Genomic DNA, 22,784 nt, shown 5'->3' on the forward strand with positions numbered 1-22,784 from the left:
TGCAATGTGACCTCGCTCCCAAGTTATTTCTGATTGGTAAATAAAGATGCCTACAAGCCTATTGAGATAGACAGAATTGAGATAGGCAGGACAGGGCTTGGGGTTCTCGGGATTGGGGTCAGAGGAGACTAGGAGGAGAGAGAGCCAGGTGGGAAGAAAGAAGATGCCATGAGTTAGGAGTCAAGAAACCATGGCCATGAGCCCCAGTGAAACACGGTAAGCAATAATTCGAGGTTATAGATAGGAAAGTAGGTTCTAATAACATAGAGGGAAGATATCTGTCCAGCTCTAGTGCTGACTAAGGCTTGTTATAAACATAAAAATTGTGTGTGTCTTTTATTGGGAAACTAATGGTCAAAGGTCAAAGGTGAGGTAGAAGCCCCGGATTGAGATTAAATATTTCAGCCACCATTGTTTGTTTGAGGATTTTCTACAAATATACTGAATTCACATCATTTCCTCCCCCACCCTGCTCCTCTTTCCTCAACTGCCTCCCAAATTCATGAACTCTTCATCTTTAATTATAATATGTATGTGTGTCTTTATAATATATATGTATGTATATATACACGTACACACACACACTGCTGAGTCCACACACACACACACACACACACACACTGCTGAGTCCACACACACTGCCGAGTCCACACACACACACACACACACACACACTGCTGAGTCCACTTGATTTGCACATGCTTAGGGCTGACACTTGGAATTGGCCAACCTGTCAGGAAATTCATCCCTGAAGAGGCTGACTCCTCCTCCCTAGGTGGCCATTGATTGCCTGGAGCTCTTCATCTAGAGATGGGCTCCGTGGGAGTCTCCCCATTCCTGTTGGCATGCCATTATGCTGGCGAGGTCATTATGCACTGTTGAGATCTCTCATGTGCAGTCTTCCGTCATATATAGAAGACACTGTCACACAGCAGGTATCCCAGTCCTCTTTGTCTTCCTGTCTTTCTGCCCCTTCTGTGATGTTTTCTGAGCCTTAGGTACAGGGATTGTGTTGTAGATTTATCAGTTGGTGCTGGGCAGCCCCATGATGTGTTCTCTGCATCTGACCAGTGAATTTCTTTAGCAGTCTTCATCTGCTGCTAAATACAATGTATTCATATGTATATCTATACATATATATTAAAGAAATAATTCTTTAAAAAAGAATAAGTATTAGAGATGAAATTAGAAATTATACTGGTTTAGGAAAGGGACAGTAGTGTGTTCCTGCCATGGACCACCCCAGTCGGGTATGGGGGTCCCTGGAATGAGGGTCCTTGAAACTAGATAGGTAAGGATGCAGCAGTGACAAACAGAAACAAACAAGAGTTTGTTTGAATCTGAGTGTATTCTGCAGCCCTCAAGCAGGGGATTTTATACATTAAAAAAAAAAAAAAAACCAAACATTACATCTCTTAGAAACTATATCCAGTGAAACAATCACAGATACCAACAAAAATCATTTGGCACAGTAAAGCACAAAAATCATCCAAGCATTACAACTCTGAAACTATGTATTCAGTGAATCACAAACAGAACAGGTAACATCATTATAAATCATCAAAATATAACAATTCTAAAAGGATGTATTCAGTGGGGGCAGTCGTCCAAGCCTAGTGGCATATTTCCAAGGGCAGGTTAGTAAATCTTAACTCCTGAGCTAACTCTTCAGCCCTATGGTCAATTATTACTTAACATTTAATGCCTGCTTTTTTATAAATCTTCAATGCATAAATTTAAACTATTTTAATTCTAACTAAGGCTTTCTTTACCATAGACCAAAACCCACCTCCGATGACACATATGTAGCCATATGAAATTTTTTTGGGAAAGTTTTTATCTATCATCATAGTTTTGAAGTGACTTAGAAAGTAAAGCGTTGGTTTCCCAGGGATAAGGTTATGTTAGTGAACCCATCTCTAGGGATGGATTCTTACCCATTATTCTCCCTTAAGATCTTGGCCTCGGCTACCAGGAACATGTAAATAAGAAAAGGAGTATGAGAAAACAAAACAGATAGATTGCCATGAGAACTACGGCTCAATATTTTTTTCCTCCAGCGAAGAGTTCCACAAACGGTTCCAGGAGGCTTTCTCATTTTGAAGTCAATCACCTCAGTCTGTGGAACTTGTCACACAGATCCTACTAGGGTTGGTGTGGCATGTCCCCTCTGGGACACATGACCTCACCAGCCACAGGTAGTCGGTTAGGTTTATAGTGCTAAGCATGGAGTCCCTCCTGGTAAGTGGGCCTTAAGTTCACTTAGACAGCTCAAGATGTGAGTGCCGCTATTGCACTTGAGGCTGTGTTGGTGGGGTGGTCCCTCCGGTGGGTCATAGGCTTTACAGCTGGGTAGATTGATTGACTGCTTTTCTCGGAGAGCAGCTTGCCCAGCAGAGAACTGGGCCCCAGGGCGGAGGCTTCCAGGTCAATGCCAGCTCAGTTCCTCCAAGTCCTCTGTCTAAAGCGGAAAGCACTCATAAAATACAAAAGTGTGGATTGTTTCTGTGACCTCATTACCACCCAGAACGCCGATATTAAACCACTATTCACTGAAATGCATAGAAAGACGCTGTTTTAGATTGAGCTCCGGAACTAGTCCCCAGTAGGGGAAACCGAAGTGAATCGTGAATTAGTTACACCGGAAAGTTACTACTAAATAGACCAGTTTTCCGAGAACTAAGTCAGAAAAAAAAAAAAAATCCAGTGACTTTAGTGATGAGAAATCCTCTGCTTTAACTCTTAAAAGGAAAGCAACCTGGTGGTTCCTTGTTCTTACTGAGCTCCCTTGCAAAACCCCCAGAGTGGGCTGGAGAGACAGCCCAGCTTTAAAGGGACTTGCCACTGTTTGATCTTTGGAATCTACTTGGTGGACAGAGAGAACTGACTCCTATGAGTTGTCAGCTGACCTCCCACATGTGGACTATGCCCCCTTATCATCCAAATATATGCAGTTATAACAAATAAACCAAAGAAAGATTATACATTATACATTACATATTATGATTATACAATTATCATTTTAAAAAATCAAAGAAAGTAAATGAAACCATAGCAAAATAGCAAACATTAATTTATCCACTTATGAATTTATTTATGGTACTTCTGTGTATGGTGTGCATGTGTGTGCATGTTTACATGTGTGTGTATACATGTATGTATACATGTGTGGAGGATGTATGTATACATGTGTGGGTGTGTCTACATGTATGTATACATGTGTGGGTGTGTCTATATGTATGTATACATGTGTGGGTGTGTCTGCATGTATGTGTACATGTGTGGGTGTGTCTACATGTATGTGTACATGTGTGGGTATGTATACATGTATGTGTACAGGTGTGGGTGTGTCTACATGTATGTATATATGTGTGGAGGCCTGAGATTTACACTGAGCATCTTTATCATTTGCCCTCTACTTTGTTTACTGGGGCAGGGTCTCTTAGCGAGCCTGGAGCTTGACAATTTCACTAGTCTAACTAGACAGCTCGCCCCAGGAGAATCTACTATTTCTGTCTCCCAAGTGCTGGGATTACCACCACACCACTACTAGGCATGCTCATCTCCTTATATGCATACTGGCGACCCAAACTCTAGTTCTCACACCAAGTACTTTACTGAGCCATCTGCCCAGCCTGCTGCTGCAATATCTTTCTTCTCTCTCTCTCGTTTGTTTATTTATGTATCTGTCTATTCATCCATCTATCTATCCATCTGTCTTAGTCAGGGTTTCTATTCCTGCACAAACATCATGTCCAAGAAGCAAGTTGGGGAGGAAAGGGTTTATTCAGCTTACACTTCCATACTGCTGTTCATCACCAAAGGAAGTCAGGACTGGAACTCAAGCAGGTCAGGAAGCAGGAACTGATGCAGAAGCCATAGAGGGATGTTCTTACTGGCTTGCTTAGTCTGCTCTCTTATAGAACCAAGACTACCAGCCCAGAGATGGCACCACCCACAAGGGGCCTTTCCCCCTTGATCACTAATTGAGAAAATGCCTTACAGCTGGATCTCATGGCAGCATTTCCTCGACTGAAACTCCTTTCTCTGTGATAACTCCAGCTGTGTCAAGTTGACACAAAACTAGCCAGTACATTGTGCTTCTCTTATTCCTAGCTTCTTTAGAATTGAACTTTGTCAAAGGCCTTTCCAGTGTTTGTGGGGATTATCATGCGATTTTTCCTCTAAGGCTGGTTTGTGTGTGTGTGAGGCTGTATGAGTCTACCACATGCGTGAAAGTGTCCTCAAAGTTCCATAGGGTGTCACATCCCTTGGAACTAGAGTTATAGGTGGTGGTTGTGAGCCACCTGATGTGGGTGCTGAGAGCCAGAGCAGAGTCCTCTGCAAGAGCTCTGAGCACTCTTATTCACTGAGCCATTTCCTCAGGCCCATGGGGCATAACTTTGATTGACTTTATTTTTGCTTAAACCTCCCTTTCCTCAGGCAAAGCCAATTGGGCTATGACATTTGATCTTAGTATCTCTTCAACAGGATTTTGTATGCATTTTATGGAGAACATTTCTATGTACATCAAGTAAAGTGACCTGTAACTCTTTTGTTGTGTTCTTAACCAGTTTTGGTATCAGGGCATTGGGGGATTAAGGAAACGTGTGTGTGTGTGTGTGTGTGTGTGTGTGTGTGTGCATGTTCTTCTGTGTGGACATGGTGAGCATGTGCCTGGAGTTCAGAAGACAACCATTGGGTTTTGGCCTTTCCCTCTCTACCTTGTGTGAGGAAGGGGTTCTTCACCAGTGTGTGCAAGCTAGCTGGACCACAGGTTTGGAAGAGTCCCCTGTCTGCTTCTGATCCTAGGGGTACACTGAGATTACTGATCAGTGCAGGTCAGGGCATCAGACTCAGGTTGTCAGGCACGGCAACATGCAGCTTTACCCACTGGGCCAACCTTGATGACCTGAGTTCAACCCTTAGAACTCACAGAGTGGGGGGTTGGAGAGATGGCTGAGTGGTTAAGAGCACTGACTGCTCTTTCAGAGGTCCTGAGTTCGATTCCTAGCAACCGCATAGTGGCTCACAACCATCTGTAATGGGTGCCCTCTTCTGGGTGTATCTGAAGAGAGCAACGGTGTACTTATATACATTAAAAAAGAACTCACATAGTGGAGTTGTCTTCTGACTCTACTACACATGCACGTATGTGTACATACGAACATGTACATACACTTGTACACAAATATAAAAACTGTTAATTCTACGCTGCTTCCTTTTCTGTTGGCATAAATCTTCCACCTTTTAAAAATACTGAATACAAAGTTACATTCTTGGTAATCATATTATTTTGCTTGCACCCACACCCCATATATCTGGTGTTTCTCTGATAAAATTGACACATCTTTGGTTTGGTTCTCTCCTGGTTTTACAGCAAATCTTAGTAAGCAACTCGCTCTTGGGGCTCAGCCCCTACTGCTGCCCGGTACAGAAAGGGAGCTACTGCAGTGGCAACAGCCGCAGATAGAAATACACCTGAAATAAAGTCCACTAATATACCACCCGGGACCACTAAACAGAGAACGGGAACATGTAATATAGAATTTTATAAATTAGGAATTATTTAGGGTAAATGTAGCAATAGCAAATGAATGAGATAAAAAAAAGAAGGGAAACAGAGAAATAATAGTAAATGAACCAAAAGTTAAAGAGAAGAGGTAGAGAAGAATGTCGTGGAAGGGAAAAGATTAGAAAAAATACATGGTAATAAAAATTCCAGATTTTTAAATAATTAAATTCAAACCCAAAATTAGATAAATGTTAAGAAGGGAGTCCAGCTAAGCATGGTGGCACTGCCTTTTAGTTCCCAAGTTCCGGAGGCAGACCTCTAGTTCAAGGCCAGCCTGGTCTACAGAGGGCTATGTAGAGAGTCCTCGTCCCAACCTTCCCCCTCAAGTAAAGAACAAAATAGAAACACGAGATTTTTAAAACAACAAAAAAGTAAAGACTATCCCCAGTAAGACAAAGTTATATACTGCTGAAAGTCTAGTTGAGAGGAACAAAAGAAAAAAAGACCGCCAGATAGTGGAAAAAATGCATAACCAAAATTAAATATTTCATGAAGAGCTGAATAACACCAGGATAAAAGAATCGCTATGAGTTGAACAAAAGTTAAATACAAGGGTAGGCCAGGTCAAAGAAAGAGGAGCAAAGGGAGTCTCAGGGCCTGATGTGATGGTGAAGGCTGTTGAACCCCAGGGCTCTTTTCTATGGTTAAGCCCTGTTTGGCAAGTGTCAGATTCCCACAGGACCTGGCTCCACTTGAATAGCTTCCCATCTTTATGTAGTAGCGTCCTCTACTGGCCACACTTAGCTCTGCAGCCTATGGGCTTTCATTCTTGGACTGGATCCCCAGAAGTAGCTGATAGCCTGCTGTGGTGGTCTCCCAAGTGCACTGAGTGTATGGGAGCAACCGAGACATCACATTGTCTCTGTACTTTTGTCTTGCTGGAAGAATGTAGCTATGGGAGCTTGCCTGCTGGAGCTGCAGTCTTCAGGATCTGTGGCCACACTGCTACCTTGATAACATCACTGGCCGGTCCACCCAATGACCTCAGGAGTAGGGCTACAAGCACATTTATTCTTGATGTAATCTGGTCCTGGCATCCAGGGCAGGGTTTTTCCCTGTGCACTGTACTGCCCTAACTTGTCTCTTGCACGTAGCCCTCCCACTCTCCATAACCATCTCCTAGGTTGTCTGTTGGATGGCTGTTCTCCATTCTCAGACTCCAAGTGTGGCTCAGTTCCCTCTCAAGGTAGTGCCTGGATCCTGCCTTCTCAGTCACACCGTAACACAAATGGGATTCCTCTCTACTGTAGACTCCTTGTGTGGAGGAATCACAGCCTCGTCAAAGCCCACATCTGGGTCTGCGTGTTGTGGGCTTCTTGGAAGGTGGGTGTGTCAATTCACCAGGACAGCCTGGCTTACCTGAAGGAACCCCTCACCACTGAGCACTGCTGTGCTTGGTGGCCTTGGAGGTCAGAAGGCATCAGAGTTCCAGAATGGGAGCTAGTGGATGGCTGTGTGCCCCCATGTAGGTGCTAGGAATCCATCTCAAGTGCTCTTAACTGCTAAGCTTTCTCTCCAGCCCCTTTGTGTTGTTTTAGACTGCTCTCAAATCCCAAGACCCCTTTAGTTCAACTCATTTATATTTCCTGTATTGTGTATGTTAAACAACATCTTGCAGGAATCGTTTCTTTCCTTCCACCAGTGGGCCCAGTCCCCAAGTTTTGTGGTAAGTGCCTTTCTACACTGAGCCATCTCAGTAGATGATGCTATACTCTTTTCTTACCAAGGCTTATTTATTTCTGGGCATCAGATTCTTTCTGTTCATGCTAAGCACATGGCCTGTATTTTTTTAAAAATGTTTTTGTTTGCTATATGATCTCATAGTTTCCAGACTCACACTTTTAGAGAATAAGTTTCACGTTTGCTAAAGTTGTTTTACAGAGCAGCCAATGGAGTTCCTCATGTTACCACTCAAAAACGGTTTAATTATGTTTTTGCAGGTCTCATAATGTGCGTGTGCCATGAGGCTCATTTAAATAAGGCGATGTTTCCTGCCGCTATCAGCAGAGTCACCATGAGTGAGTCTTTAACAGTTCCTGAAACCCATTCTATGAAGCGGATCACGGACAAGTACGTGCATGTGGTCCCAGCGAAGGTCCCCAGCCTGGCGTATAGTCAGCACTCACTGGCTCTTACAATAGTTGGCAAATTCCTATTTCTAACGCAGGAGATTAAAAACAGACGTGTGAATGGTTTGAAGATAGAAGAATCACGTTATGATAAAATCAATCACAAAAATAGAGAATTCAGACCCTCCCAGGTAATTTAAAGTATGTTTCTCTCAAGTTATACACAATGACTGCAGACAAAATGGTCAAACAGTGTACACGCTGGGATAAGAGTGTCAGATGGTCAATGGGCCGAAATCAGTGGAATTTAGAAACCACACTTAACTCTGAAGTAGACAGACAGACAGACAGGCAGACAGACAGAAGGTTTTAAAGTACAGCGCGGTCTAGTCATCGTCAGAATCGGAATCGTATTTCTTCCCTCGGATAGTTTTCTTTTCCAGCTTTGTGAAGTTTGTCCCAAATTTCTTTTGGCTCTGAAATGGTGGCTCCATTAAATTTCCACTAAAAGTAAAACAAAGGTTAAGAGCATTTTATTTTTTATGATTTAATATACTCAGGATGCTAGACTATAAAAAGCATAATATTAAGTTACCAGTTTCATATACTATCTGTGTTAGATCAACGTTTGAGTTTCTTGGTTATGATCATTATTATAAATATCTTTGTGGTGATGGAGCTGACACCCTGGCCCTCTGCATGCTGGGGCAGAGAAAAGCAAGTCTCGGGTGCACTGACCCTGTGCTGACCCTGTGCTGAACCCATGCCAATGGCAGGCAACAGTGTGTTTGAGTTCTGACTGGAACTCATGACTCTTCCTGCGTAGCACCTCAATGTTTACATTTCTACACACATTGACAGACTCACGGGATGAACTATTATCAGCCTGGAATCAGCACAAAACAATGATGCTAGAGAAACAAGTGACCAGAGTTATGTGTATGTGTGTGTATTATAATTCCAGCTGTCAGGAGGCTAAAGAAGGACTGTGAGTTTGAGGACCATATGGCTTATAGAGGGAGAGCCTATCCTAAACAAACAGTAAATAAATTAATCAATAAATAGAAAAAAGAAAAAAAGCATCATTTTTAATTGAAAGGAAGCACAACTTCTTAGAAACACAGCTAATTCTAGAAAAAGAATTAACTATATAAGCTTTCCTAAAGTTTATATTTTGTTTGAGTCAAAAAGAAAGGATTCACCAGGTAGTGGTGGCGCACGCCTTTAATCCCAGCACTTGGGAGGCAGAAGAAGGCGGATTTCTGAGTTGAAGGCCAGCCTGGTCTACAGAGTGAGTTCCAGGATAGCCAGGGCTACACAGAGAAACTTTGTCTTGAAAAACCAAAACCAAAAACAAAACAAAACAAAAAAACCAAAACAAAACAAAAAACCCCAAAAGGGAAGGATTCAAAGGCTAAGGAGTCTTACAGACTTTAACCACAGATAAAAATCACTCACAGCACAGCCTAATCATGAAATGGGCAAGTGATGGAGCAGCTCCTTTCAACACCTCCTGGCATGACAGCCAGTGTTCCATTTGGTGCCGTCCCACTAAACAGAGCAAACTTCACATGACGCACAGGAACGAGGGCGTGGACATCTTCCTGTAGACACTAGCCACGACACAGGGTCTGAGTGCTCTGATAAATGTGCAAACTCAAACCCGGAGCACTGGGAGCACCTGAGAAACACCTGAGGAGCACCTGAGGAGCATCTGAGGAACACCTGAGGAGCACCTGAGGAGCACCTGAGGAACACCTGAGGAGCACCTGAGGAACACCTGAGGAGCACCTGAGGAACACCTGAGGAACACCTGAGGAGCACCTGAGGAGCATCTGAGGAACACCTGAGGAGCACCTGAGGAGCACCTGAGGAGCACCTGAGGAACACCTGAGGAGCATCTGAGGAACACCTGAGGAGCACCTGAGGAGCATCTGAGGAACACCTGAGGAGCACCTGAGGAGCACCTGAGGAACACCTGAGGAGCACCTGAGGAGCACCTGAGGAACACCTGAGGAACACCTGAGGAGCACCTGAGGAGCATCTGAGGAACACCTGAGGAGCACCTGAGGAGCACCTGAGGAGCACCTGAGGAACACCTGAGGAGCATCTGAGGAACACCTGAGGAGCACCTGAGGAACTAGCTGGCTGTACTTTTAAAAACGCTGTCTTGTCTTTTTTTTTCCTACGAGACAGGGTTTCTCTGTATGTGTAGCCCTGGATGTCCTGGAACTCACTCTGTAGACCAGGCTGGCCTCAAACTCAGAAATCCGCCTGCCTCTGCCTCCCCAGTGCTGGATTAAAGGTGCGAACCAACACCTGGCAAAACCGTCACTCTTGGAAATTAAATTATCAATCATTACAGGAATTAAGTGGAAAAATTAGACATGACATATTTCTCAGTGTGGCCTCCCTTCCCCCAGCCTGGAACCTGCTTGCTCAAGGGTGGAGCTACCTGCTCATTCGTCCTGCCACGCCTACTGCTGGACCCTGCCTTTGCTGCCTGGAGGCACACACGTGTTCGTCCTGCTACTGGACCCTGAGTTACTTGGCGGGATATTGGGTTCCCTCCCCCTTCCTTTATAACTGAGTGTCTGGAAATAGTAAAATTGAGCTTTGATCAGAATGTTGTCTTAGATCCATTCTTTCTTCCGCCCCGTCTAGATTCCTCTCTTTTCAGCTTGAACTGCCATTCTCAGTTGAACCGTTCGTGTTGTGGACTGCGGGCAGGCCGCAACATCTCAGACACGGAGAACAAAAAGAGGATGGTAGCCGGGAGGTGGTGGCACACACCTTTAATCCCAGCACTTGGGAGGCAGAGGCAGGCGGATTTCTGAGTTCGAGGCCAGCCTGGTCTACAGAGTGAGTTCCAGGACAGCAAGGGCTACACAGAGAAACCCTGTCTCGAAACAGAACAAACAAAGAGGATGGTGGTACATTTGAGTAGGTTCCATAAAATACATCACCACTGTCTTAGTAACCGCACTGCGGGTATGCAAGAAAATGTCTAATTTTTCAGAAATGTACAGCCAGAAATAAGGAAATACACTCAAGTAGTTCTGAAAAAATTTATAGGTATTTACCTGGCACATAACTTTAAAATGTGGAAATATGGTAAAGACTATGTAAGAATTTCTTTTGCTAGATTGTAATTTGATTAAAATTTGAAATTGATCTGGGTGGCACGATAGATCTCACTTGTAATCCAAGCACTTGGGAGGCCGAGGCAGGAGGATTAACATTACTGGACTGTAGAGTAAGACCCTGTCTCAAAAACAAAAATCAAAAGAAAAAAAATGAAAATAATTTCAAAATATAACACTTTGTTGAATAAATATTAACTTAATATTAACAAGGAGAAATTGATTTCTATAGTTAGGAATTACTCTTCCTCGTTGTTGAATAAATGCTAATTTATGCTAATACTAACAAGGAGCAATTGACCAGAGGGGAAGTAGGGAAAGAAAAGGTGAGACTTTCTGCTTTGAAAGGCACAATTTTCCTTGTCTTTTTTCCTTTCTCTTTCCGTTTTTAAGCATTAGGCACAGAACACAGGTGGTAACTTTCAGTTTGAAGGGGATAAAAGTCACAGACAAAAAAATGGAAGCTGGATTTTAGTTGTTTTGGAAATGGGACTGTTTTGCAGGGTTGGGTAAGCAGGGACACAGACCTTTTGCATTTCGAGACTGCACATGGGACATAAAAGTGTCTACCCTAACCCTCACGGTATCCAGTCTCCAGGGTTAGCACACAGCTAGCATGTGTGAGGGCCTGGGTGTCACCTCAGCACTGCAAGCATGACACTACACAGTATAATGCCTCCTGGACTAGTATGTGAGAAATTCTAATTTCATCACAAAAGTCCCTTAAGTCAGTCATAAATTGGGAAGGTAAGGCTTAGGTTACAGCTTGGGGACAGAGGACTTACCTAGCGTGTGAGAGGGTCTGGGATGAATCTCTAACATTAAAAAATAAAGAAATAAGCCAAAAAGAAAAAAAAAAAAAGCACCCTTCCCAGCAAGGCACTCTATTCTGAAATGTCACTTTGGGCTTCCAAAATTAGTTTCAGTAACATTTCTTAGGTTGAAAGCTTCTAGGTCACCTCTAAGCCTGTCGTTAACTATAAATTTGGTTTTGCTGTAAGATCACATTGCTGTGTGCATTGAGAAATTTCTTTCCCTAAGCCATCCACATTTTAGCCAGCAGGTCTTAATTTCATAAAATAAACGTTAACTAGCCTGACGTGATGGTGCATCCCTTTAATCCCAGTACTCACGAGGCAGAGGCAGGCAGATCTCTGAGTTAAGGCTACCCTGGTCTACAGAGAGAGTTCCAAAACAGAAAAAAACTACATAGAAATCCTGTCTTAAAAAACAGAAACAAGGGCTAGACAGATGGCTCAGTGGTTAAGAGCACTGACTGCTCTTCCACAGGTCCTGAGTTCAAATCTCAGCAACCACGTGGTGGCTCACAACCATCTGTAATGAGATCTGATGCCATTTTCTGGTGTGTCTGAAGACAGCTAACGTGAACTTACGTATAATAAATAAATCTTTTGAAAAAAAAAAAAAACAGAAACAAAAATACAAGTATATTTACAACATTTTCTAAAACTATTGACTAGGAATAGTTTCCAAAGTCTATTTGTGTGTTTGTTTGTTTTTGCCAAAGGTTACCTGTAATTGATAACATCAGAACAACCAAGTCTCCATTCTAAAGTTTCTGTGGTGAAGTCATCTCTATTTCCTAGGTCGGTGAATCCAACAACGTAATCTTGTGTCTTGCCATCTCTTAAGAGAGCTAGCGTGGGGATGACCTTGATCCGCAGTCTCTCACAGAGGAATGGTGCCTTTTCCACATTCAGCTTCAAAAACTTGGTTTCAAGATGTTTTTTGGCCAGAATTGCCAAATGTCTGTCTAGTATTTTACACCTGGAAGTTAAGGCAGAGAGGTAAAAGCTAAAGGGAACAGGCCTCAGCAGCCCATTTCACAGTCCTTTTCTAGAAATGCATTAACTGTCATGCTTAGAATAAAAACAAATGCCGGGCGTGGTGGCACATGCCTTTAATCCCAGCACTTGGGAGGCAGAGGCAGGCGGATCTCTGAGTTCGAGGCCAGCCTGGTCTACAGAGTGAGTTCCAGGTCAGCCAGGACTACACAGAGAAACCCTGTCTCGAAAAACCAGAAAAAAAAAAAAAAAAAAAAAAGCATAAAAACAAACAAAGAAGGCCTTGGTTCCCCTGCATGAAGGCAGACAGACCTGAAGCTGACAGAACTCACAAGAGGCAAAAATACAGCTGGTGTCCCATTTGGAATTCAGCTGGTGTCACCAAGACTTCCCTCAACCATCAAACTGTCAGAGAAGCTCTTTGGTTAAAGGTTACTGACTCTTTAAGTATAGGTAGTGTGTTCTACAAGAAATGGGGGGTATTACTAGGGACTCCATCTCTTCCTCCCGCCACTCCCTCTCCCCACTAGACACTGCACCCAGTAAACTGCCCTTTCAGTTCCACACCCTCTGCTAACCCATCTACCAACGAGGAAGTGACATTTCTTTAAATTATGTTTTACACAAACTGAGCTCCTAGTGCTTTTACACGGACTGACACTCTTTCATGATCAGTGGTTTGTAACCCCAGGGGTTCGTTAGAGTTGGATCTTATTTACTCATTTTTACATATATACATACATACATTTATTCATTTACTTATTTAAGACAGGATTCCTGTATGTAGGCTTCTCTCATTTTAGACCAGGCTGGCCTTGAATTCAAAGATCTACTTCCTTCTGCCTCCCGAATACTGGGGTTAAAGGTGTGCACCGCTACTACCCACTAATAGTTGACTTTAAAAAACTACAGATGAGTCAAGATTGTCTGGGGTGGAAAAGGGAAGTACACAGATGATTCCTGAGTACCCAGGGTTACTCTAGAACTAGGTTGGGGCTCAGTCAATTTCCTGTAACCTTGATGTCTAATCTTGTTCTCCTGGCTGGGTCTTTCTTGCCAGATAGTTCAATAATAAGATTTTGAAGATTAGACTAGGTACCTGCCCTAAATCCTAGCACGCATATGCAGAGGCAGATAGGTCTCTGTTAGCCATAGGGCAGCCTGGTATACACAACGAGCTAGCTCTAGGACAGCCAAGACTACCCAGAGACACTCTCAAAGAACCAAAATAACAAAATAAGACGAGATTTTAGAAATAAAAGGAAAGAGAACAGGTAACAGGTTTTAAATGATGCTCAAAACAAAGAACAAATCTATAAGAAATATACATAAATGTCCTCCACATTCCAACTGTAGAAGGAACCTATTTTAATTAAGTCTATGGCCATGCCATTTGTCGATTAATATATGTGGTTGTTGCTCTGAGGTAAGCTCTCACAGGCCAGCCTCAGCCCTGAGATCCTCCTTGCCTCCCTCCATCTCACAAGCAATCAATGTAAAGGTGTAGACCACCAAGCTGGGTTAACCATTTTAAAACATCTAGCATGGTGTAGGCCTTCAATTCTAGTACTCAGGAGGCAGAAGCAGGTGAATGCTGGTGAGTTCCTGGCCAGCCATAGCTATACAGCAATATCCTCCCTGTCTTAAGAAATAAAATAAAATTTGTGGCATGCATGAAGCTGTGGGTTCACTCTCTCACTCTGCAAAAGCACTACCATCAACAGATACCAAACAAATAAAAACCTCTACAAAATAAATAGCAAATCAAACATCTACCAAAAAAAAAAAAAACAAAAAAAAAAAAACCCACTTAAAAATCCAGAAGTAGGGCTGAAGAGAGATGGCTCAGCAGTTAGGAGCACTGGCTGCTCTCACAGAGGACCCAGGTTCAGTTGCCAGTACCCACATAGTGGTCACAACTATTCCTGATTCTAGTTTTAGGACATTTGGATTCCATCTTCTGGTCTCTGTGTGCATGTATGTTACAAAGACATACATGCTGACAAAGCAGTATTTATACACATAAAGAAGAAATAATCTTAAAAAACACAAAAGCACCAGTAATAATAAGAATATAGTTTCACATCTAAAAGATGGATTCAAGACTCCTCTATTACCTAGTAGCTGAGTCACTTCACCTCTCCATACAAGAAAGAGAATTATAACCCACACCTCAAAGGGCTACTATAAACATCCGATAGGCAAATGCACACTCATGGATGTATCCAGCTTACTCTGTACTATATACAAAAGCCGACAGAACGGTTTGATTTTGTTTCCCTGATCTGCCTGGAGGTGAGCACCCAGGTTCACTGTCTCCTCCATCAGACATATTTACTTGACCTCCACTCTGTGTGTCAGCATTTCTGCTCTAGAGCCAGTCATGGCAAACACTCTGCTTTCATAAAAGCAACCACCTAGCAGAGAAAGACGTAAGACAAGCAAGTGTGTGTAGCACCGGTCTTATGTGCTGGTGTCAGCAGATCGCTCTACCCCAGTGTGGCAGGCTGGGACTTTCGGAAGGGAAGAAGGTTCCATGCCTTCCGCCTTTCTAGTTCTCAGTACCTGCTCTCATCACCTCAGAGAATGAATCCAAGGCATTCAGTCTCTGAAAGGTGGTATACCGAAGTGGTTGGCTCTGAGGCTAAGCTGAGGGCCAGGTAGAGAGAAAGAAGGCAGGGCTGAGGCACAGTGAGTGAGTCAGTTACCCTGCATGTCCACCTATGAGAGGCGGCACCAGAAAATTGCTATTATGATTCTAAATCTGCTATGATCAACTTTCCTAAGTTTTAAAAAATTCTGAAATCTGGCTAATTCTTAAGTTGTCATATTTCAAAGGCTGGCAACTAGCCCTCTGAAGGAAACACACACACACACACACACACACACTCTCATGCGTGATTGAGTCCTTTGTTTTAAGACCTAACCTCTTGGGCTGAGGCTTTAGCTCAGTTGTAGGACAGTTGCCTAGCACGTACAAATCCTTAGTTCTTGCTCCCTCAAAAAATATAACCCAGGGAGGCGTGCTACTTTCCCTGTCTAAGCCCTGAGAGACTGGGCTGCCTTAAGGGAAATTACTTCTCTCCACATCTGACAGTTCTACGAACGGTTCTGATGAAAGACTTGGTCAAACCTCTGTCTCCTTACCAAGACGACCAAGACTGGAAGGATAAACAACTGGGAAAGCTGTTGGCTTCCAATCCCCAGCATCCTGAGAACACAGCATACCACACTATTGTTTTGGTAAGAACCACACGCATTTACCTCAGGCTGTCTTTGGAGTGACATGGAGAAACCACAGGAGTGCCGACTTCCAATAAGACTGATGTATTTACTTGCACATTGCTGGCTTTTTAGTTAAATCTCTACAATAATGAAAGCACCTGTGATCACATCACCACACAGCAACATGGCAGTTATCCTTTTCATTTTCTCAGTTACCAAGTCAGCAGTGTGTCTCCGTTAATGTCGCATCACCATAGAGATGAAGTCGGGAGCCAGGTTACCTGAATGTGGTGTCTCTGTAGAAATGGCAAACCACTCTCTCGCTCTCCTTGACTTCCTGAAAGAAGTCTCTCTCGCTGCCGATTTCTCTGTACTCCCCGTGCCCTTTGGAAAGCCACTCCTAATTTCAAGAGAAGCAAAAAAGACCCAGCTGAAATGTATTCCAGTGACACCAAGTGTCTTACATGTCCTAATCACTGTGTACTTCTGTAATGGAATCAATTCTATTGAATAGCAGGTGTTCCCATCCGCAGTTGGCTTTCCTATGCTGAAGTGGCAATTAGTGCAGACCTAGTCTGTGGGCAGGAGTGACCGTCTCTATGATGGGTTCAATTAAGACAGTTTTGCATCTTATTGATTTACCTGCTTCACTTTAAGTTTCACAGTCAGAATTTAGGTCTGAGAGACATGACATGAAAATACCAATTTAACTTTCACATGTGTGCTCTTTAAACTAGTAAAATCAGGATCGTTTGATCCAAATGATTACAAAAGTGTTTTTTTGTTTATTTTGTGATGCGAGGGACTAAATCAGGAAGAGTTCTACACTTTAGAAGATAATGTTCTTACAGACAATTAAGGAATGCTGAGTGTGGGAGAAAGAGTATTCTCCAGGAAGAGCACACCAACTGGCTATCCACTACGGAATGGTCAGCCTTGAAAATGTACACACAAGCAACATTATACAGACTGAGCATGGTATACTTAGAAATATGTATGTCTATACAAATACATATACGGATATAACCACAATTAAGAAGAGAGGCCATGAACTTGAAAGGGAGAATATAGGATGTCTTGGAAGGAGCAAAGGGAAGGGGAAATGACATAACTATATGACAATCTCAAAATTAAGAAACAATGTCCTATCCACAGCAAAAACTAAACACACCAAACCAAACCACCTCAAGAAATAAAGTCCATCTATCCTGGGGGACAGTGCAGTTACCACCCCTCAGGAGCTTAAGAACCTATCTACTTTTGACAGCGAAATCAAAACAGGGAGGGGCTTCTACACCAGCCAACAGTGGGCAGACTCCTCAGAAGGAAGAGCATTATATCCACGTGGGATCCAGAGCCAAGGAAAAGCCTCACAAGGAAACGTTCAGCTTCCCAGGCTGAGGAAGGGCCATTACCCACAATCCTGGGAACTCTTCCAGCCCCTTCTACCTTCCCTGTGGCAGAAAGCTTGACACCTCAAACAGATGCTCACTCTCCCTTCTCAGGCAGCAGTGGCAACACCCACCCCAGCATTAACTGACCAGGGCTCTAATGAACCTTCCGAGCCTTCACCTTCTCTCTTGTAAGTCAGTGTGACAAACCAACCACGTCACTGAGTGGCCATGAAAACCACAAACAGAACAGGGGTACTGGCGCACACCTTCAACTCCAGCACTTCAAAGGCAGAAGCGGTGTTGTCTGTGAGTGAGTTCTAGGCCAGTCATGGCTATACAGTGAGATCCTGCTCCTGTCCTGACCCCCACAAAAGATAACCTAATAAAAATGCAGAGTCTAACACTTAGAAATATCTTCTCATACAGAACCATGATATTTCTTTCTGATATGTGGACCCTAAGCTTGGTCTAAGACGTTTCATCTCTCTTTTACTATCATCGCCCCAGTCAAATGCTTCATCTTGCCTAAACCTTCCCTAATGTTTCATCCCTGGGTTAAGTATTGAACATTGATGGAAATGTGAATTCAGAACATCCTGCAAGTGAGGAGGGAAAGTCACGTGGCTGCAGTGCAGTGGGGAGCTGGACCCCAGCGATTCAGTGAGCGGGCGGGCGGGCGAGCGGTTACTTGTTTCTGCTGCTGAGCCTTCCTGAGCGCCGCCAGCCTCTTTTCTTTGAGCAGCTCCAGTTCATCTTCACCAATCTGATCCAGTTTCTGAATTTCAGAGTCCAAGTGATTCTCCACCAGCTTAGCGGCCTGGAGGAACTGGTTCTCCAGGACTTCTGAGAACATGTCGACGGATCCATTACCTTCCATTGTTCTAAGTGCTGGGAGAGGGGGCATTAAAAAAACAAGTATTAAGTTTACATTTTGGGGGCTTTGGTTTTTGTTTTGTTTTTTTTTTTAAAAACAGGGTCTCTGTAACACAGCCTGAGACGTTAACACAACAGACACCATGTTGGAGGCACCATTTTGGCCTTAGAACTCAGCATGTGGGCCCCAACACCTGCCAAAACCAGAATAAAGATGTAAACCATCAAAGATCTCATTCATGGTTCCAGAATCCAGGGAAATCCCTAAATATACTAGCTTGCTTTTCGGCTTCTATAAAAGCCATTTTTTTTTCCCCATGCACACTGCCTTAAGGAGTTTCATTTGTATACTTCTTCAAAAATATCCTGACATAAACATTACAAGTCCAGGTTGCAGTCCATCGCTTCTAGGACTAAAGGCAGGCACTTGAAGCAGAGAGAAGTAATTACACACACGTCTACTTGTGTCCAACATCTGCTGGAGAACAACATTAATCTGGGAGCAGGCTAATTAAAGCAACCAAGACAATCCCTGCTCTCTGAGCCATGCCCACTGGCCAACCTAATCTACCCAATCTCTCAATGAGTCTTTCTTCCTAGGTGACCGTAGCTTATTCTACCAAGCTGACAGCTAAAACTATCAGCTCACACACAAAATAAGCCTGGGCATGGTGGCTCATGATTACAACCTCAGCTCTCAAGGGCAGAAGCATATGGATCACACCTCATATTTGGAGCGATAGGCCTGGGCTACATAAGGCCATTAAAAAAAAAAAAAACCCTAAACTACCCTCTAAACCCCAATTGTCAGCTTCTCATAAATACTATACAACCGAAAAGAAGCTGTATTCCCAGGATCCCTAACTCAGGGAAGAGAGAAGGATCCAGTTACTCAGAATCTGCATCACAGTATTCGTTTATCACCGAGGGTTTCACAGGAGACCTTTACGTTTAAATGCGGAGCTTCTCGCGACTAACAAGTGCTGCCCTGGATTAGGCGGAGGTGGTCACTGCCTTTATGTTGGGGGTAAAAACATAACTTTCTATTTACTGAACCAAATCGAGTATTATTCTTACCGATGAACTGGGGGCGCTGACACCTATGTACTCCCCTACAAACTCCTAACCGAAACCCTAACCCCATGTACCTGTCAGCAGACTCTTCGCCACTCCCTGAGCTCAAGAGACTGGTGTAGTAGTTCCGGGGGGGACCCGATTTCGCACTAACTGGGGCGCATGCGCTGTAGCCTCCGCAGCCGCCCAGACGAGGCCCTCCCAGCCGCTCCCTCATCCCAGCCGAGATGTGTCCTTCATCAACACTGGGACGCTGTGGCACTATCGGCCACATCACCCTCGTCCGTACCTGGACTATTGGTGAAGCCTACGGAGAGAGGAAGCTGCAGATCAAGAATACCCACCGGGTTCACACAGGTTTCAACCTCACAGCAATTGTTAAGGGCAGAGAAGGGGCTGTTAACTCCGCCACTTCATTGGCTACAGTCCTCTCGCGATACAATGTGAGACACTCGCGGAAAGGGCGGTGGCGAGTGACGAAAGCCTCGGAGAAGCCCTATCCTCCGCCTTCCGGAACTACTGGCTTCCGAGCCTACGCTTCACGTGGGCTAATGGCCGGAGGGATGGGCGCTAGGGACGTTGGGAATTGTAGTTTTTTGTGCACTGACTGCGGGTCCCGCCTCTACGGGGAAACGAGCCGGGTCTTGCGCCTGAGTGACAGAGGGGCTTCATTTCCCGTGTGTTTAATAGTTTCGAAAGTGTGGCTTACAGTACATTATAATTTATACACAGCTCACACTAGTAACATCGCCCCGAAACATGGAGAAAAATTTCACCATGCCAGGACCTTCCCTCCTGACTTTCTTAGACATATTAATTTTTAGAATTTGCTCATATGAAGATTCATATTAGGGGATCCGTCGCTGTGTCCTTATGTCTTTTTTTCCCTTAATAAATGTACACAGTTGACAATTCATGAGTGTTTCTGAGAGGGGAATCCCAGTTTTTTTGTCCTGCCACCCCCAGAACGCTCATCATTTGACTCTTTGTGGTCCTGTAATGGACTTCCCGCAGCTGAGGCCGCGTAGGCAGGGGAGACTTTTCAGTCCCACTTCTGCGTCGAAAGCCAGCCCCGGGAAGGGTGCCGACGTGAGAAATGAACGGCCTCATTGTCGTCCTCTAGGTTCTAGAACCCGGGATCCGCCGGACGTCGGTGCGCGGCGCTCACTTGCGGCGAGGGGGCGCCTGGGTTCCCACCTGACCGGCGGCTCAACTGGAGACGCTCTAGCCGAAGCGCCGCTCTCGATGAGCCGCGCCCTGCGTCCCCACGCCGAGGCGGCGGGGCGATGCGCTTGCGTACTGAGGGCTCACACCATATGTGCCCTGTCCCAGTGCGCGGGTCTGTGGAGAGCCGGGTGCGAGAGGCGGCGGCGCGAGGGGGACCGAGCCGAGCGGGCATTGGAGTCAGCCGGGAGACAGTGGGTCTGTGAGACACCGAACCGAGGGGCCGGGGCCGCGAGCGCCGTTGACAAGCGATGGGGAAGAAACAGAAAAACAAGAGCGAAGACAGGTAGGCGGCGGGGCTCGGGCCGGGGGTCCTCCGGGAGTCGCGCGGGGCCCTGGATGGGCGAGCCTCGACGGGGCGCGTCCCGCGGCCGGGGCTCGGGCTGGGGTCCGAGGCGTGGGGTTGAGGGGCTCGGAGGTCGTTTGGGGGGTCCGGGCGGATGTGGGGCCGGGCTCGGGCGCTGCTAAGCCAGGCCTACGGCCCAGGTGAGTGCGAGCCGGGCCCCGAGAGCCCGGGTGGGGCGAGCCGGGAGCGGCTCCCTCGCCTCCCCTGGCCCTGGGAACGCCTCCCGAAGCGGCTCAGGAACTTCGGAGGTGCTCGGGGTTGCGGAGAGGTAGCCCAGCGGCTCCCTCCTCCTGTGTGCCAAGTTGGAAACACTTCTGGGGTTATTTAAAGTCCCGGTTGCCCAGTCCTGCTTTCTGGCTTTCCATTTTCCGGCCTCTCTCTTTTTTTTTTTTTTTTTTTTTTTTTTTTTTGCGTGTGTCTTGGCTTCCTACCGCTTCCTTTAAGAAAGGAGGAGGGGAAGAAACCAGTCAAGGGTCGCTGCTTTCTAACCTTTTAAAAAAAAAAAAGCCTTTTCAGGGGAAGGAGTGTGTGTTTATGAGCTACTTAGGCGGAGATTTGGGGAGCATGCCTGTGCCACATTCGATTAAGTTCTTTTACCATTTTCAGTTGAGTTGACTTCCTGGGCGTCTGCACCCATATGTTCCATTTCATCTTTAAGTAGTAGCCATTCAACTTAATTTAAAACACTACAGGTAACCGAAAACAAAACCAAGCCCTGTGGCACGGCACTTCATCGCCGTGGCTCACACAGACGTGGTTTTGAAGTTAAAGCTGTTGAAGTGTATGTCGGAACACTTAAGTGCGTGGACCTCGAAGTTGGCTATCTGGCAAGAAGAATTTAAAGACTAGGCTTGTATTTTGGTTTTAGATCTGTTGGAGAATGTAAACTGGTCTGCGGAATAGATTCTGGGTTTCTTGTGGCAGAGTTAGTGTTTATGAGGAACAGGGTTTATTACACATTTAGGTGTGAGCGTTAAGAGGGACAACAGAGGAGGGATCTGTAGAGCAGGGAAGCTGAGAACTTCCTCTAGAATGGGGGTAGGGCTTCTCAAAGAGTGGCCTGAAAGTTACTGTTAGTCAAATCAGGAGAATAAAAAGAGGTAAACAGATTATTTCTGAACCTTTGGTAGGACATTGGCATACATGAGTAACATTTTTTTTTTTTTCTGAGAAGAATTTTGAGTTCTATCAGTCATCTATCTATTTACTCTGTATTGTCTGTCTCTGTGTTAAAGCATCACCCTACTCTGCTTTTGCCGGTCTGCAAACATCATCACTTGGCCAGTTCTAAAATACCCACTTGTTGGATAGTCTAAACCAAATCTAAGAGGCCTTTCCTGTGTAAAAACGGCAGGTGTATCTGGAAGATAACCGTTGTGCTGTGGCCCCTTAGAAATGTAACAAGACAACCCCAGTTGGATTGGACTAAGGAATAGGAACTGTTTTCTTACCTCTCCAGCTAGTTTCTGTTCTCCCTGATAGCGTTTTTAGAGTTGTTAAAACTGGGTCTCACATAGCTTAGTCTGGCTGCTTCTCTGTGTGGCGAGAGGGGCTTCCTTGAGCCTCCTGACTCTCCTTCACCTTGTGAGGAATTACAGGAGTAGGTTACTAGGAGGCTTCCTTGGGTTTTTAAAGGTTTTTTTTTTTTTTTTTTCCAGTTTATCTGTTTGATTCATGTTTATACCAAGTTTAAATTAAAAAAATCCATATTTTTGTTACTCAGTTTCTAGTTTTTACTTTCAGACTTTTTAACGATGGAGAAAAACTATTGGAAGGAGAGATACTAATTTTTGTTGTTTTTCGAGACAGGGTTTCTCTGTGTAGCCCTGGCTGTCCTGGAACTCAAGTTGTAGACCAGGCTAGCCTCGAACTCAGTAATCCGCCTGCCTCTGCCTCCCAAGTGCTGGGATTAAAGGCGTGTGCCACCATGCCCGGCGAAGATGCTAATTTTTGGTCTGCAGTTTTAGTAAAGATTTGTTTATAAAAGATTTTCCCATGTGGGAAATCTTTTTTTTTTTTTTTTTTTGGTTTTTTGAGTCAGGGTTTCTCTGTATAG

General features: G+C 44.6%; 2 protein-coding genes across 4 annotated transcripts in view; one reads left to right on the plus strand and one right to left on the minus strand.

Annotated features, from left to right (window-relative positions):
- Nucleotides 1-7,479: 7,479 nt before the first annotated feature.
- On the minus strand, nucleotides 7,480-19,609 carry Txndc9 (thioredoxin domain containing 9). Of its 3 annotated transcripts, none has more exons than XM_021162567.3 (5): nucleotides 19,503-19,609; nucleotides 17,900-18,099; nucleotides 16,099-16,217; nucleotides 12,321-12,575; nucleotides 7,480-8,148 (listed from the first exon to the last, which is right to left on the minus strand). In XM_021162567.3, exons 2-5 carry the CDS (start codon nucleotides 18,086-18,088, stop codon nucleotides 8,031-8,033), a joined length of 681 nt encoding a protein of 226 aa, XP_021018226.1. In that variant the 5' UTR covers nucleotides 18,089-18,099; nucleotides 19,503-19,609; the 3' UTR covers nucleotides 7,480-8,030. The 3 variants fall into 3 exon arrangements, with proteins under 3 accessions (XP_021018226.1, XP_021018217.1, XP_021018236.1); XM_021162558.3 differs by having other exon boundaries at nucleotides 19,448-19,595; XM_021162577.3 differs by lacking the exon at nucleotides 19,503-19,609 and adding an exon at nucleotides 19,233-19,319.
- Nucleotides 19,610-20,396: 787 nt separating this feature from the next.
- The window catches only part of Eif5b (eukaryotic translation initiation factor 5B), a 57,078-nt gene continuing 54,690 nt past the window's right edge, over nucleotides 20,397-22,784 (plus strand). The window contains exon 1 of the mRNA XM_021170786.3: nucleotides 20,397-20,668. Coding sequence (XP_021026445.1) covers nucleotides 20,634-20,668 — 35 coding nt within the window. The 5' untranslated portion in view covers nucleotides 20,397-20,633. The remainder of the gene's footprint in view (nucleotides 20,669-22,784) is intronic.

The sequence above is a fragment of the Mus caroli genome, unplaced genomic scaffold (assembly GCF_978045245.1).
Source record: "Mus caroli unplaced genomic scaffold, Mus_caroli_1 scaffold_1, whole genome shotgun sequence".
Lineage (NCBI taxonomy): Eukaryota > Metazoa > Chordata > Mammalia > Rodentia > Muridae > Mus > Mus caroli.